Source organism: Hyla sarda, chromosome 8 (assembly GCF_029499605.1).
Source record: "Hyla sarda isolate aHylSar1 chromosome 8, aHylSar1.hap1, whole genome shotgun sequence".
Taxonomy (NCBI): Eukaryota; Metazoa; Chordata; class Amphibia; order Anura; family Hylidae; genus Hyla; species Hyla sarda.
Genome location: NC_079196.1, coordinates 55936570 through 55953519, shown reverse-complemented (window position 1 = coordinate 55953519; position 16950 = coordinate 55936570). Strand labels below are relative to the sequence as shown.

Sequence of the window (16950 nt, the reverse complement as noted above, 5' to 3'; positions counted from 1 at the left end):
CCTACCAGGATTCTAGAAACTTCCTAGAAATCCTGCTTTGCACAATAATAAGATGAGTTTGCATCCGCAAAAATAAAAATAAAATAAAAAAAAGAATTAATAAAATAGTATATAATTATACATACTTTGAATTACTAATATAAAAAAACAAAAACAAAAACATTAATAACAAGAAGAAATAGTTCATAAACTCATTGTCTGACTTCTAAGACTAGGTTGCGCTGCATCACTCAAAACAAAGCTGTTCCTTCAAGGTGCTCGCTGTCAGGCCATAGATCATAGTAATCTGGTAATTGATGTGTCAGGTGCAAAACATTCTTACATTCTACTAGTTATTTGTTGGCTCATTGCTTCCTTGTTATGTGAAGCTGTAACGCCATACAGATACGTTGTCTACAGAAAATAATAAACAACATAGAAACTCAGCATACCAGTAATTAGTATGGATGACATCTAATATATACACAAAGAAAAGTGGGATATAACTAACACCACCATCTTTAGAGCTAAAATATTTTTTTGCACCATAATAAGTGCAAAGCAAGAATAAAAAGGTGTCTATAGCCTTTAAAGGGGTTATCCAGGAATAGAAAAAAACAGAACTAATTTATTTCAAAAACAGCTCCACGTCTGTCTCCAGGTTCTGTGTGGTATTACAACTTGGCTCCATTCACTTCAATGGAACTGAGGTGCCAAACCACACCCAACCTGGAGACAGACGGGAGCGTTTAAATAAAAAAAAAAATAAGTTAGCTCTGTTTTTCTATTCCTGGATAACCCCTTTGAATGAGTGTTTTCCAAACAGTGGCCTCAAGCTGCTGCAAAACTACAACTCCCAGTATGCCCGCACAGCTGTTGGCTGTCCGGGCATACTGGGAGTTGTAGTTTTGCAACAGCTGGAGATGCTTTGTTTGAAAAACACTGATTTAAAACTATAGCATATACAAAGTTTAGTATGAGGGGCAATTGTCTCTTTAGTTTTACATCAGTTTTCGACATGAACATGAAGGTAACTATCCATCACCACAAATGATAGGGACCCACCTAAGGCTGGGTTCACACCACGTTTTGTTAAATACGGTTCCCGTATACGGCTGGGAGGAGGGGGGCGGGGCTTAATCACGGCGCCCGCACTCAGCCGTATTCGGGAACCGTATTTAATGCATGTCTATGAGCCGACCGGAGTGAACCGCAGCCTCCGGTCGGCTTCGTTTTCGGCCATATGCGGTTTTCCGACCGCAGGCAAAAACGTGGTCGACCTCGTTTTTGCCTACAGTCGGGAAACCGCATACGGCCGAAAACACAGCCGACCGGAGGCTGCGGTTCACTCCAGTCGGCTCATAGACATGCATTAAATACGGTTCCCAAATACGGCTGAGAGCGGGCGCCGCAAATAAGCCCCGCCCCCCCTCCTCCCAGCCGTATACGGGAACCGTATTTAACAAAACGTGGTGTGAACCCAGCCTAACTCTCCACATTACAATAGCCAGGGCTTCTCACAGGGTGAGGGTATTCTCACAAGGCAGAATTTCAGCATGGAATTCCGCATGAAAATTCTGCAGTAAATTCTGCAGAAATGAATTGTCCATTCACTTCAATGGAATTCTGCTGTCCCATTCACACAGCAAAACTTACAACGGAAATTCTAAATTCTGCAAAAAAAAGTCTTGTCTTTTTCCTGGAATTCCGAAGAGGAATCCTATTGAAGTCAACGTAGAGAATTGGCGTGGAATTCGTTCAAAATTGGCATGGAATTTGCATGTTAGTAACATCATGTGCCCATCTTTAGGTTATGTTCGAACTGTGGAATGTCCGCACGGAAAATTTTCATGCGTACATTCCACCGAAAGCGAAGTGCCGGCAGAACATGCCGACGCTAGGACCGCTCGGAAATGCGCCATCTCATAGACGGCAATGCATTTGCTTGCAGATTCTGCAGAACGAATAGACATGTCTGTTCTTTCTGCAGACGGCGGAATCGGAATTTCCCCGGCAGAAACATCTGGCCCGGTAATGCTGCCATGTGAACAGTGCAGCAGAATCCTATTGAAATCAGTAGGACTCTGCTGCAATGGACTACAGGTACATGTATGACAGCCATGACGCTTTTCTAGTATGTTATGAAGGTGTATCAAATGCATCATGTACGATAGATGGAGAAGCCTCAGGAGACCAGAAGATCCTCGGGAGCATCATGTACCAAAAGCCATTATGATAAATTTGGTACAATTAGCTTCTTGTCTTTAAAGGGGTACTCCAGTGGAAAACAATTTTTTTAAATCACCTGGTGCCAAAAAGTTAAACAGATTTGTAAATTACTTCAATTAAAAATCTTAATCCTTCCAGTACTTATCAGCCGCTGTATGCTTCAGAGGAAGTTGTGCTCTTTGCTGACACCTCTGTGTTTGCTATGGGGATTTGCAGATGTGTCAGCAGAGAGCACTGTGGTCAGACAGAAAAGAACTACACAATTTCCCCTGGAGCATACGACAGCTGATAGGTACTGGAAGAATTTTTAATAGAAGTAACCAAAGCACCAGTTGAATAGAAAATAATAGTTTTTTAAAGTGTCCCCCTTATTTTGCTCTTTTCATTTCTATGTAGACATGTTTGTGTTTGCTTTTTCCCAATAAACCATTAAAGGGCTACTTCACTGGAAAAAAATGTTTTTTAAATCAACTGGTGCCAGAAAGTTAAACAGATTTGTAAATTACTTCTATTAAAAAACCTTAATCCTTCCAGTACTTATCAGCTGCTGTTATGATCCACAGGAAGTTCTTTTCATTTTGAATTTCCTTTCTGCCTGACCACAGTGCTCTCTGCTGACACCTCTGTCCATTTTAGGAACTGTCCAGAGTAGGAGCAAATCCCCATAGAAAACCTATCCTGCTCCGGACAGATCCTGACATGGACAGAGGTGTCAGCAGAGAGCACTGTGGTCAGACAGAAAGGAAATTCAAAAAGAAAAGCACTTCCTGTGGAGCATACAGCAGCTGATAAATACTGGAAGGATTAAGATTTTTTAATAGAAGTAATCCACAAATCTGTTTAACTTTCTGACACCAGTTGATTTAAAAAAAAAATGTTTTCCAGTGGAGTAGCCCTTTTAGGACTAAGTATAATATCTCAGATGAGCATTTGGTCTATCTAGTTCCTTGTTAGGCTGGGTTTGGGTCAAATATTAACAATATAATCCTTCTGTTTGCAGTCAGAAAACGTCCGATGGGCTCAGTCTGTTGCTTTATACCATAAACAAGAGCAAACTCTGTGCGGAGATCTCCTGCTCACAGCTACCTTCATCTCGTATGCTGGGTCATTCTCCAAGAAGTATCGTCACGAGCTTGTAGAACATTTGTGGATGCCATATTTACAAAGTCAAAAAGTAAGACTTGGGATTTGTTGGGGAGAATCTGCCAAATTGCTTAAAAGGATTGTCTATGTTAAAAGGAAAAAAAAGACTTCTATACAGGCAATTATTTCTCCAAATGGCAACAATATTAGTGAACTGCAACTCGTTTGTACTGCAGGTACCTGTGCAATACTCACTCCCCCGGTCACTTTCATATAAATAACAGTAGATCATGGTAGGGTACTCTGCAGTAGGTATGACCCACAGACCAATTGTCGACCATATTCAAAGTTAACGGGGTATTCCGGGGAAAAACATTTTATCCCCTATCCAAAGGATAGGGGATAAGGTGTCTGATCCTGGAGGGCCTGCTGCTGAGACCCCCCGCGATATCCCTGCAGCACCCACATTCTATGTGGGAGCTGCGTCTCCAGTTTCGGAAACCTCCGGGTGTCCGGGACTGGGGATGTGACGTCACGCCACGCCCCCTCCATTCATGTCTATGGGAGGGGGCGTGACGGAGTCACGCTCCCTCCCATAGACATGAATGGAGGGGGCGTGGCGTGACGTCCCGTCCCCAGTCCCGGAAACCCGGAGGTTTCTGAAACTTGAGATTCAGCACCCGCGGGTGCTACAGTGAGATCGTGGGGGGTCTCAGCAGCGGGCCCCCTGTGATCAGACACCTTATCCCCTATCCTTTGGATAGGGGATAAAATATTTTTGCCCGGAATACCCCTTTAAGAGAGAGTTGATCAGTGGATAATGCCTTTAACATAACATAAAAAATAAAAATCTTAATCCTCAGTATTATTCCTTTTTTCAGGCTAACTACATTCTATTCTCAGCATCTGAACCAAGAAGCACACTTTCTTTGTAGTAATACAGCACTTAAGCTTTATATCAATCTTCTCCAGGTCTATAGAGCCATGTTTTTGTGAAATGGCAATCCATTTCCACTGTTGAAGGCAATAAGCTTCAATCACCACATTCTGACACTGAATGGGTGAATTCACATGCAGCAGGGTTTTTTTTTCGCCAGAAATTCATGTTCTTGCATATAACCACCCAAAAAAAATAATTTGGATAAATGGAACTGATTTTCATAATTCCTGCAAAAAAATCTGCTACAGGTCAGAAAGTGAATAGGATCAATGTGGAAATTTCCTCTGGTCTAGCAATTGTATATTCATTATCTACAGCAAAAATACTGTATATATTGTATATGTGTAACATGAGGCGCACTCTGGATTTACTTAAAGGGTTACTTAAAGGGTTTGGACAAATATTTTCTAGTACAAAGCCGACATGTTTTGTCGGGTCGTGCGCCAGAAAATGACTAACTCTCCATTTTGCTAAGAAAACCCGAAAAATGGGCGAGGCCGCCGGGAAAAGGGGGCATGGTCTCCGAAAAGGGGCGTGTTCCTGACATTTTCACAAAAACCCAACATATTTACTAAGGTTTCCACATAAAATGTGGTGGATTTGAGCTGAGGAAAACCCCATAGATCAGAGCATGTGTAAAAAAAGCAAAATGTAGTGAAAGTAGAAAATGTAGGGAAAATCTTAATCCTTCCAGTACTTATCAGATGCTGTATGCTGTACAGGAAGTTCTTTTTTTTTTTTTTTTTTTCCTTTCTGTTTGACCATAGTGCTCTCTGCTGACACCTCTGTCCATATCAGGAACTTTCCAGAGCAGGAGCAAATCCTCATAGAAAACCTCTCCTGCTCTGGACAGTTCCTGACATGGACAGAGGTGTTAGCAGAGAGCACTGTGGTCAGACAGAAAAGAAATTCAAAAAGAAAAGAACTTCCTCTGTGGTTTACAGCAGCTGATAAGTACTGGAAGGATTAAGATTTTTAAATAGAAGTAATTTACAAATCTGTTTACATTTCTGGCACCAGTTGATCAAAATAAAAAAATAATCCACTGGAGTACTCCTTTTAAAGGAGTGTTTCATTCCAAAAACTGCATGTGTTTCATTCCAAAAAGTGATACTTATCCCTGGTCCCTTACAGCTCCCATTGCAGCTCCTTCTGGTCCTTCCCTACTCCTCTCTTCTCCAAGACGAGAGACAGGACACCAATGTGGTCAGTGATTGGCTAAGTAGACAGGTCTTTCTCCAGCATGTCATCTCAAAACAGGGAAAGGAGATGAGTAGTGGGAGCCTGGAAGAATCCGCAATAAGAGCTGCAGTTGGACCTGCGGAAGACCAGGGGTAGGTATGTATCGCATGTTTTCTTTTCTACAGCTCCTGCTTTATATGAAGCTTTTGGGGAACCCAAAATACCTCTTTAAGGCTGGTGTTGCTTATGCCATAAATATTACATACAGATTTGTACATAAAACAAAAATCTATAATAATAATCTCCTAATAATCTAATCACATTTCCACTACAATTTATACCAAATTGCAAAAGCAGAGAAAAAGGACACAAAAAACACCTGTGACATTTGTCTGCTTAAATGGTAACTCTCATTAAAACTAATTTTTGCTATTGCACTCCTTATGGTAAGTAAAAAATCTTTCTAATATACTTTGTTAACAAGAAAATGGTTTTCTATGTTTTATATGTGTTTAAAAAAGCTGCCACTAGGTTTTTCCCAACTTCTCCAGAGCACTGTTCCCCCAATCTCTTGCACAGACTTTGGACTCCTGCTGGCCTGGCAGAAGTCCAAACACAGGAAATGCAGTCTGGAGTGTGGAGGGGTCCAGCCTTATCCAATCATAGCTCCTCTCACACTTTACTGCCATTTGCTGTTGGTTGCAGAGTGAGGAGGGAAGTTCTCCCCTGTATGGCTTCAGATGATGTCACACGTTCTGGGTAACTCCCTTCCCAGTCTGTGAATCTGAACCTGAGAAGAAAATACAGAGCAATATCAAGGTAGAAAACTAAAAAAATAGTAAAAATAAAGGCTGGTGGTGGTTTATCATGATGGGGGCAGTGAACTGGGAGGATTACAAAATGTATCAGGTTAATGAGAGGTACTCTTTAAGGGAATCTAACAGCTGGGTTTCTAATGCTTCTTACTGTGTAAAAATGGATGAAGGCGTTCCAGAGATTTTCATCTTGCTCATATGGTAATTCCTTCTTATCTGCACTGGAGGTGGCTGCTTCTGTATGTACAAAGCTTTCTCCCGCCCACTAAGATCACTAACCACACCCATTTGACTGATAACTCCGCCCCTTCACAGACTTACTAAAGAAGAGGGTATGAATTTTTATTAAGGGGGCTGGGTTATTGTCAGGTCAGGAAAGGGAAAGCTTTGCACATACAGCAGCAGCCGCCTTCAGTGCAGTTAAGAAGAAATTATCATATTAGCAACAAGATGGATATCTCCTGAATGGCTGCGCCATTTTTGTCAGGCAAGAATCCTTAGAAATAGGGTCATCCATACTAGCTACCTGTATATTCAGGGACATCTTATCCCCTATCCAAAGGATGTCTGATCGCAGATGTCTGATCGCAATATAGCATGCGGCACCCACCTGTGTCTGCTCCGGAAGCGCTGGAGGGTCTGGGTCCTGACCACCGGAATGGAAGTTCTTGACGTCACGACTCCGCCCCCGTGTGACATCATGCCCCGTCCCCTCAATGCAAGTCTATGGGAGGGGGCGTGACGGCCTTTAAGGGGCTATGTATGCTTTTTGGCAGTCACTAACTAGTTATCCTCACTTAGTCTGTTGCCTTTTTTAGGTTCCTATTCCAATGACAGAAGGACTTGATCCCATATGTATGTTAGCAGATGATGCAACTACTGCCAAATGGAACAACGAGGGACTGCCCAGTGATAAAATGTCCATTCAGAATGGTACCATATTGTCCAACTGTGAACGATGGCCGCTCATGATTGACCCTCAGCTTCAAGGCATCAAGTGGATTAAAAGTAGATATGGGTCCAGGCTGAAAGTAATTCATCTAGGCCAAAAAGGGTAATAATGTCCTAAATATCCTACACAAAAGTCATCCAGTAAAAGAAATAATCATTCATATTGTAACCTGATGTATTTTTTGTTATGTCCACAGCCACAGAATTCTAGGAATTGGTGATCACAGCCTGAGTTGTAATGTTGAGATGCGAAAATCCTTAAAGGGGTACTCTGGTGGTTGAGTGTTCTGAACATTTTGTTCAGGAGGCTCGTAGCCGGAGGGTGTGATCCTGACATCATGGCCATGCCCCTCCTGACATCACGCTGCACCCCCTCCATTCATGTGTATGGGAGTAGGTGTGTTGGCTGACACGCCCCTCCCATAGACATGAATGGAGGGGGTGTGGCATGACATCACGAGGGGCATGGTCGTGACGTAATGATCACTGCCGCAGGAACGCAGCATTTGTTTAGGACGCCAAGTGCTATGGGAGATCGCAGGAGGCCTTTAGCAGCAGGACTGGAAGCGTTCTAGTAGACATAATCTTGTAATTACTAGTGTACAATGATTTTTTCGTGTTTCTTGTCTTCTACAGGTATGTGGATGTCATCGAACATGCGGTAGTTGCTGGTGATCCAGTTCTGATAGAAAATTTAGAAGAATCCATTGACCCTGTGCTTGACCCATTACTTGGGAGACATACACTTAAAAGGGGAAGGTAATCATCATGTCCCTATCCAACATAATTTGAGAACATAATTTGACGTTATGTTTCTACTACATAACTTTGCATTTTTATAGGAACAATTCTCTCCAACTGAAGAAGTTTGTAGATTCCTAGAAGGCAATTTACCCCATAGGGAGTGAACCGTGCATCCGCTTTATTCTTGTGGCCGCTCCCTAACAGCGTCAGGGTAGTTAGCAAGTGCATTTATATTTATAATGGGATTAATGTAACTAATACATCTTCAAGAGAGAATGATGCATGTTGTTTAAAATACTGAAGAAGGCAAGTCCCGTTTGATTAATATATCAGTTTCCTATGACCTTGTGTAGGTCACGGTTTTCTGGAGAGACTATAAAATGATGTTGCAAATGGCACTGACTGAACCTGTGCGTGCCCATTGCTTCCTTGTAGCCTATCTGGATAGGATGAAAGTAACTTTTCGCACAGGTGATGCCTAATTTTATCCACATTCTCTGCATTCTATTCTAAGATGAGCTTACAAATCGACCGAGTCTGACAAATATGTGATATAGTTTGTAATCGGATAAATGAACAGACCTATATTGCTATCATTGTAAAAATTCTTGCACTGTTTTGCTTGAAAAATTCACAGTCAGTAGAGACGTATAAAAAGATGGTAAATGTGAGAATCCATGATCTTGAAAAGGCAAAGATTATAAAAACAAATGGGTCATGACATCATATTTTTTCCGTTTTATTCAGTGGTGTATTGCAATGTATTCATACAAGTGAGGTTTTAAACAAAAAAAATAAAATGATCAGCACCTCCAAATAAAATAAAATTAAAGTGCAGGTGCCCCCTTCCAAGACTGCAACATACAAAATAATTACAGCAGCACTCTGCAAACACTAAGACATGTGGACACTGAGTACATGGAATGTTTAGAAGTGTATTATCACTCAAGTGCTGTGTAAACCCAGGGCATCAGTAAGTCCTTCTGCCCCCACATGCCATCTAAAGTAGTGTACTGTAAGTCATCCCAGTGGCAGCCTCTTCAGTCTTGTGAACTTTCACCAGAACTATGTCTAAGTAAAAGGGGTTATCCAGGAAAAAATAACATATATATATATATATATATATATATATATATATATATATATATATATATATCAACTGGCTCCAGAAAGTTAAACAGATTTGTAAATTACTTCTATTAAAAAATCTTAATCCTTTCAGTACTTATGAGCTGCTGAAGTTGAGTTGTTCTTTTCTGTCTAAGTGCTCTCTGATGACACGTGTCTCGGGAACCGCCCAGTTTAGAAGCAAATCCCCATAGCAAAACTCTTCTACTCTGTGCAGTTCCCGCGACAAGCAGAGATGTCAGCAGAGAGCACTTTTGCCAGACAGAAAACAACAGCTCAACTTCAGCAGCTGATAATTATTGAAAGGATTAAGATTTTTTAATAGAAGTAATTTACAAATCTGTTTAACTTTCTGGAGCCAGTTGATATAAAAAAAAAAAAGTTTTTCCCTGGAATACCCCTTTAAGACACAACAGTAAAGATTAAGTGTTGTGATTGTCTAGCAACTTAAAGAGGTACTCGTGACGTCATAGCCCCGCCTCATCATGGAGTCACGCCCTACCCCCTCAATGCAGGTCTATGGGAGGGGGCGTGTGATGCCATGAGGGGGCGGGGCTATGATGTCACAAGCTCCTGCGTTCGGAACAGTTTGTGCCAAACGCTGAGCAGCGGAGCACCCCCTTTAAGGGAAGAAAGTGCTTTTGTGTGTACTTCTGGAAAACAACCCAGCTCTGGTCTTGCTCCCCCCCCCCTCCTCCCCCTGAAATGGAGAGAAGGAGAAAAAGCCATGCACCATGAAGGGGCTCAAGGGAGCACCTAAATGCACCTGATGATCCTGCCATGAGATCAGCTTCCATGTCACCGGAGGTAACTATACATTCACTGCAAGAGAAATGTACTATTACATGGTTCTTACATAGTCGTTTTCATTCTAGCTCATATTAGGCCCCTGAACGCCCGTTAGGAAATAGGCAGTTATACGACCGGTACAAAATCACTAATGGCCGTTAGAAAATCCCATTATAGTCTATGGGATTTTTCTAATAGCCGTTTTAACCCGTTATCGGATGTTATTAATAACGGACGTTATTTTGTGATGGGCGATAGATAGTAAGGGGAGAATTAGTGCATGCACTATTTCTCCTGTTCAATCGCCCGTCACAAATTAACGTCCGTTATTAATAACATCCGATAACGGGTTAAAACGGCTATTAGAAAAATCCCATAGACTATAATGGGATTTTGTACCGGCCGTATAACTGCCAATTTCCTAATGGACGTTCATAACGGAAGTGTTTTTATAGTGTGAAAGGGGCCTTAGTGAGAACTGTGCACAGTACTCCCTTCCATTCTGTCCATATACCCTAACAGAGCATTTGCACATGGATTCTTATTGTTAGACAGCCTCTTTTAAATAGACACTGTCATTTCAACAAACAATGCTTAGATCAATAGTACAAGCAAGTAAAAGAAACTTTGTAATATATCTTATTAGTCAAAAATAGGGAGGAGAGAGCTCCGCCCACCAGCTCTGGGAGAACTGTAAATTAAAGATTAAAGATACGTAAGTAGAGGAAACAGAGCAAATGGAGGAAATGGAATCCAAATCCGCGCTGGCACTGTTGAACTCATGGACGGTAGGTAACACGCGTTGCAAGTTTAAAGGTGTACTCCGGTGGAAAACTTTTTTTTTTTAAATCAACTGGTGCCAGAATGTTAAACAGATTTGTAAATTACTTCTATTAAAAAGATCTTAATCCTTCCAGTACTTATTAGCTGCTGAATACTACAGAGGAAATAATTTTCTTTTTGGAACACAGAGCTCTCTGCTGAATCATGAGCACAGTGCTCTTTGCTGACATCTCATGTTCATTTTAAGAACTGCGAAGAGTAGGAGAAAATCCCCACAGTAAACATATGCTGCTCTGGACAGTTCCTAAAATGGACAGAGATGTCAGCAGAGAGCACTGTGCTCGTGATGTCAGCAGAGAGCTCTGTGTTCCAAAAAGAAAATAATTTTCTCTGTAGTATTCAGCAGCTAATAAGTACTGGAAGGATTAAGATTTTTTTATAGAAGTAATTTACAAATCTGTTTAACTTTCTGGCACCAGATGATTTAAAAAAAAAAAAAAGTTTTCCACCGGAGTACCCCTTTAAATAAATAAATTGTTTTATACCTATCGTCCATGATTTCAACACTGTCAGTGCAGATTTAGCTTCCATTTAGTTTGTTGCCTCTATTTCTTCTTGTGGGTTTGCCGATGTGGGAAGCCGCAGTAGCCTAGGATCTTCAATGACACGCAATATTGAGTGTTGTGCCTCCATTTGCGCAATGGCTATAGGTGAGTGCGTTTTGCGCTCATAATTTGTGTTTGTTCCTGACCACTGAGATTCTGCACAAGGGAGCTCTCCTTTTTTTTTTTTGTATTCTTACTTAAATGGGCACTGTCAGATCTAAAAACCTTCTATATGTTGTTACTGATGAAAATTAAAGACTAATTGTAACATCGTTGGGACCCGGTGGGACTTTTCTGTGCCATCTAGATCCAAGGTCGGGCCACCCCTGCCACTATGCCTAAAGTGTTCTAAAGTGGTCATAGCGCCGGCGCAGCCCAAGCTGGTTATTAGCGCAGCGACCACATTAACACAGTGAGCCTGCGGCCAGCCGGCCTGGCTCTGACGAGGGACATGTGGGGAAACTGCTACCTAATGTGGGGAATCTATGCTACCTAATGTGGGGAATCATTGCTACCTAATGTGGGGAATCTATGCTACCTAATATGGGAAAACTGCTACCTAATGTGGGAAAACTATGCTGCCTACCTAATGCTTCTTTTTTTTCTTTTGGGGGGGGGGGGGGGGGGGGCATTTTACTCTTGGACCCAGGCAGCATAATGTTTTGGGCCGACTCTGCCACCACTAGTGTTCCCTATACGTACTGGGACACTAACCAGGCCAGCAGCAGCATCAGGCTTGTCCATTAGTCATACACAAGAGTTGGCTCATGAACAATGGTGCACGAGCAGACACATCAATCACCTCCCACCACCACAAGGGAATGACCCCCCCCCCCCATCCCCCCCTTTCAATGAGAGCTAATTAAAAGAGGGATTTTTATAATAAATATAGGTGATAGAGGCATAAAAATAAAATGTACATGGTCAGGATTAGGTACTGAGTAACATTAATTTCCTTTTTTTGTGTGTGGGATCTGACAGGTATGCTTTGATTGTATCACTATTATAAATGTACTGAATTCTAAACCGGCTCAAATCCTTCTTTAATATTATCTTAAGAATCTAACCACATATCTGGAGTAATCTGTGCTACCTATAAGCTGTCAATCTTCTTGTCCAGCAGGATCTGCAACCACTCTAATCACGGGCGAATGTATTTTTTTCTAATTATATCATGGAAGATTCCATCAGGTGCTGTTTTGCAGCTATACGTGCTGTTTTTATTTCAACATTCCGTCTCTGATTAGGGTCACTTCATTATTCCCAATGTCTAATTATGCTTATCAATTACAGTCATTTATTCTGATAGCACATTGCAGGTAACCCAGGCAGTCATCTCCTTAATTACCTGCTAAGGAAAGAACCATGTATAAGTGTGTATGCCGATGCTGTGCGAGCGGCGCTTTTTTTTTCTAAACTTTCCAAAATATTTGGCTTCCTTGCACAAATGCCCTATCAGACACCCCCAGTTCATAACTGTAGCAGAGTCCTCTACATGCTGAGTATTGATCCAGCTGAACGCACTTGCACAGTTCAACACTACTTTGAAAGGTATGTTTAATTTCTCACTCTCTTGGGGGTATTTGATTTCATGGAGCGTTGTGACTCAGAAAATGACTACTACTTATAACACTTTGGTTTTCATTCTGAATTTCAATGACTGTTGACTTCAAAACAAACACTTCGGCAGTCAGAGGTGAGAGAAAAACTTACAGAATCTGCAGTGTCTACAGAAGCAGTAGGGAAAAAAAGAAAACATTTCTTAAGATAAAGTAAAGCTCCATTATGGATCAATTGTAAGTAATACATCATGGATTTACTTACATTGCTATTACCTAATATAATAGCATTATAGGGATTGATCTCTTCAGCACCTTTGACAATGATATGAATTATTTCGAGTTCTACTCTTGCCCTGTAGTCTGGAGACCACTGACACAATGCAGACTCCGATAGATATCAGTTTTATTATACTGCGATATCTATGCAATATAGAATTAGTTTACAATAATGGTAAAACATAATTTTATATATATATATATATATATATATATATATATATATATATATTAAATATGTATTTTAATGTTTGTTTTTATTTAATTCGAAATAGACAGTCTTGATAATGTAAACACAGTTTATTCTGGGGTACATTACCAGGTAGTAGATTTAATACAGACATACGGTAGTTAGGTTCATAGCTAATATAACCAGTTGTATGTAAGTTTTTTAAGACAATATGGTTAAATTGCTGTTTTTACAAAATCCTGGTGAAAATAAATGCAGTATTCATTAAAGCATACTTATAGGCTCCATCTTTAATTTTCAGTTGTCCCTGAGCTAGTTGGTGGAGCCTAGCCTCTATGATGTCTCCCATACACTGCACACACAGGAGAAGGATTTCTAGTCTTCTTTGTCTTTATAGCACACCCTCAAAAGCTACAGCAGCAAGGAAGGCATTATAGAGCAGTAATCAACAGTCTAAGCTGTCGATCAAGCCCTGGGTGAGATTCATGTAAAAAAAATTTGAACAGAGATGTTAATCATCCCTCAGTGAACAGCTAGTCTGTCTTCTAAATACAGGAATACATTTTTTAGAATAAAAAAGAAAGTTTAGTGGGGGAAGTAGTAAACAAGCTTGATTAGAGTAGAAAAAAATGCATTGTTCAAAGTCTTACAAAGTCTTTTTTTTATATTCGCTTGTACTGTTGATGAATGCAAAGTTTGTTAAAATGACGGTGATCATTTAAATGTTTAAATACAACCAATAACGTGTTCTTAGTTTTAGACGGTCTGCATTCACTTGTTCTAGTATAATGAAGAGGTCAGATTTCGGTATTGCACATAATTCCCTAAAAAAACAGGACAATAATTGGTTTTAAATTGAGATGATTGCAAATAACAAGCCAACAAATGTTTTATACATTAGGCAAGGCACAGCTAAAAAAAACAAAATGTCAAATTTTTTGAATGTTTACTTAAAATGTCATCATACCTATTTTATGGTTCAAAAATCTGTGCTAATTATCTGTGCTAATCTGGGCATTAATGTTTCATATATACAGTGTAATATATATATATATATATATATATATATAATGATTTGTAGGGGTGTAACCTTTGGAACCCCCACCAGTCATGGGAATAAGCTACTCCAGTGCTGTATACCCGTAAAAGTTTTTTGTAGACCCATCCACCAAGCCATGCTTGTTTTACAGCCGTAAAGTGAAAAGGGTTGGGTGCAGTTCTCTCCAAAACCAGGTGGTGTGATAAAAAAAAAATGTCTCACAATTAGTAGGGCCCTAAATTTCCGACACCCACCTATTAAGAGGTGATTATATATCCTACTAATATGCTATCACCTAAATACTGAAAAATCCTTTTAACAAGGCTATGGCGTTAAATCATAAAAATTCAGGCTGTAATTGTGCGCAAGCGGGCACAGAACAGTCTCCAATGGTGAATCACAGTCAGACAAACTGATAATAATATAATTGCTAGATTAGACTTCTGCAGGATAGTTTACAATATGTTACCATAGAGACACTGTCACGATGCCGGCTGGCAGGTAGTGGATCCTCTGTGCCAGAGAGGGATTGGCGTGGACCGTGCTAGTGGACCGGTTCTAAGCCACTACTGGTTTTCACCAGAGCCCGCCGCAAAGCGGGATGGTCTTGCTGCGGCGGTAGTGACCAGGTCGTATCCACTAGCAACGGCTCACCTCTCTGGCTGCTGAAGATAGGCGCGGTACAAGGGAGTAGGCAGAAGCAAGGTCGGACGTAGCAGAAGGTCGGGGCAGGCAGCAAGGATCGTAGTCAGGGGCAACGGCAGAAGGTCTGGAACACAGGCTAGGAACACACAAGGAACGCTTTCACTGGCACAATGGCAACAAGATCCGGCGAGGGAGTGCAGGGGAAGTGAGGTGATATAGGGAAGTGCACAGGTGAACACACTAATTGGAACCACTGCGCCAATCAGCGGCGCAGTGGCCCTTTAAATCGCAGAGACCCGGCGCGCGCGCGCCCTAGGGAGCGGGGCCGCGCGCGCCGGGACAGGACAGACGGGGAGCGAGTCAGGTACGGGAGCCGGGGTGCGCATCGCGAGCGGGCGCTACCCGCATCGCGAATCGCATCCCGGCTGGCAGCGGAATCGCAGCGCCCCGGGTCAGAGGATGTGACCGGGGCGCTGCAGCGGGGAGAGTGAAGCGAGCGCTCCGGGGAGGAGCGGGGACCCGGAGCGCTCGGCGTAACAGTACCCCCCCCCTTGGGTCTCCCCCTCTTCTTAGAGCCTGAGAACCTGAGGAGCAGACTTTTGTCTAGGATGTTGTCCTCAGGTTCCCAGGATCTCTCTTCAGGACCACAACCCTCCCAGTCCACTAAAAAAAAAGTTTTCCCTCTGACCTTTTTGGAAGCCAAGATTTCCTTGACAGAGAAGATGTCCGAGGAGCCGGAAACAGGAGTGGGAGGAACAGATTTGGGAGAAAAACGGTTGAGGATGAGTGGTTTGAGAAGAGAGACGTGAAAGGCATTAGGGATACGAAGAGAAGGAGGAAGAAGAAGTTTATAAGAGACAGGATTGATTTGACACAAAATTTTGAAAGGACCAAGATAGCGTGGTCCCAACTTGTAGCTAGGGACACGGAAGCGGACATATTTAGCGGAGAGCCATACCTTGTCTCCAGGGGAAAAAACGGGAGGAGCTCTTCTTTTCTTATCCGCGAACCTCTTCATGCGTGAAGAAGCCTGAAAGAGAGAATTTTGGGTCTCTCTCCATATAATGGAAAGGTCACGAGAAATTTCATCCACAGCGGGCAGACCAGAGGGCAAGGGGGTAGGGAGGGGGGGAAGAGGGTGACGGCCGTACACCACGAAAAATGGGGATTTGGAGGAAGATTCAGAGACCCTGAAGTTATACGAGAATTCGGCCCATGGAAGGAGATCTGCCCAGTCATCCTGGCGGGAGGAAACAAAATGTCGCAAATAATCACCCAAGATCTGGTTAATTCTTTCTACTTGTCCATTGGACTGGGGATGATATGCAGAAGAAAAATTTAATTTAATCTTGAGTTGTTTACAGAGAGCCCTCCAGAATTTAGACACGAATTGGACACCTCTATCCGATACAATCTGCGTAGGCAACCCGTGAAGACGAAAAATGTGTACAAAAAATTGTTTAGCCAACTGAGGCGCAGAAGGAAGACCAGGAAGAGGGATGAAATGTGCCATTTTGGAGAATCGATCAACGACCACCCAAATAACAGTGTTGCCACGGGAAGGGGGTAAATCAGTAATAAAATCCATACCAATCAGAGACCAAGGCTGTTCGGGGACAGGCAGAGGATGAAGAAAACCAGCGGGCTTCTGGCGAGGAGTCTTATCCCGGGCACAGATAGTGCAGGCTCGCACAAAGTCCACAACATCCGTCTCCAGAGTCGGCCACCAATAGAAGCGGGAGATGAGTTGCACAGATTTCTTGATGCCCGCATGACCTGCGAGATGGGAGGAGTGACCCCATTTGAGGATTCCGAGGCGTTGGCGTGGAGAAACAAAGGTCTTTCCTGGAGGGGTCTGCCTGATGGAGGCAGGAGAAGTGGAGATCAGGCAGTCAGGTGGAATGATGTGTTGCGGAGAGAGTTCAACTTCTGAGGCATCCGAGGAACGAGAGAGAGCATCGGCCCTAATGTTCTTATCGGCAGGACGAAAGTGAATCTCAAAATTAAATC

At 42.2% G+C, this 16950-nt stretch overlaps 1 protein-coding gene across 10 annotated transcripts in view; it reads left to right on the top strand.

Annotated features, from left to right (window-relative positions):
• LOC130285427 (dynein axonemal heavy chain 11-like) overlaps positions 1–16950 on the top strand; it is a 523820-nt gene that overhangs the window by 362542 nt on the left and 144328 nt on the right. For all 10 annotated transcript variants that reach the window (XR_008847325.1, XM_056536793.1, XM_056536797.1 and 7 more), the window contains 3 exons: positions 3209–3382; positions 7047–7282; positions 7816–7938. Coding sequence is in view for 9 of the 10 variants with exons in the window: in XM_056536793.1 (XP_056392768.1) it covers positions 3209–3382; positions 7047–7282; positions 7816–7938 (533 nt within the window). In the remaining variant the exon portion in view is untranslated. The remainder of the gene's footprint in view (positions 1–3208; positions 3383–7046; positions 7283–7815; positions 7939–16950) is intronic.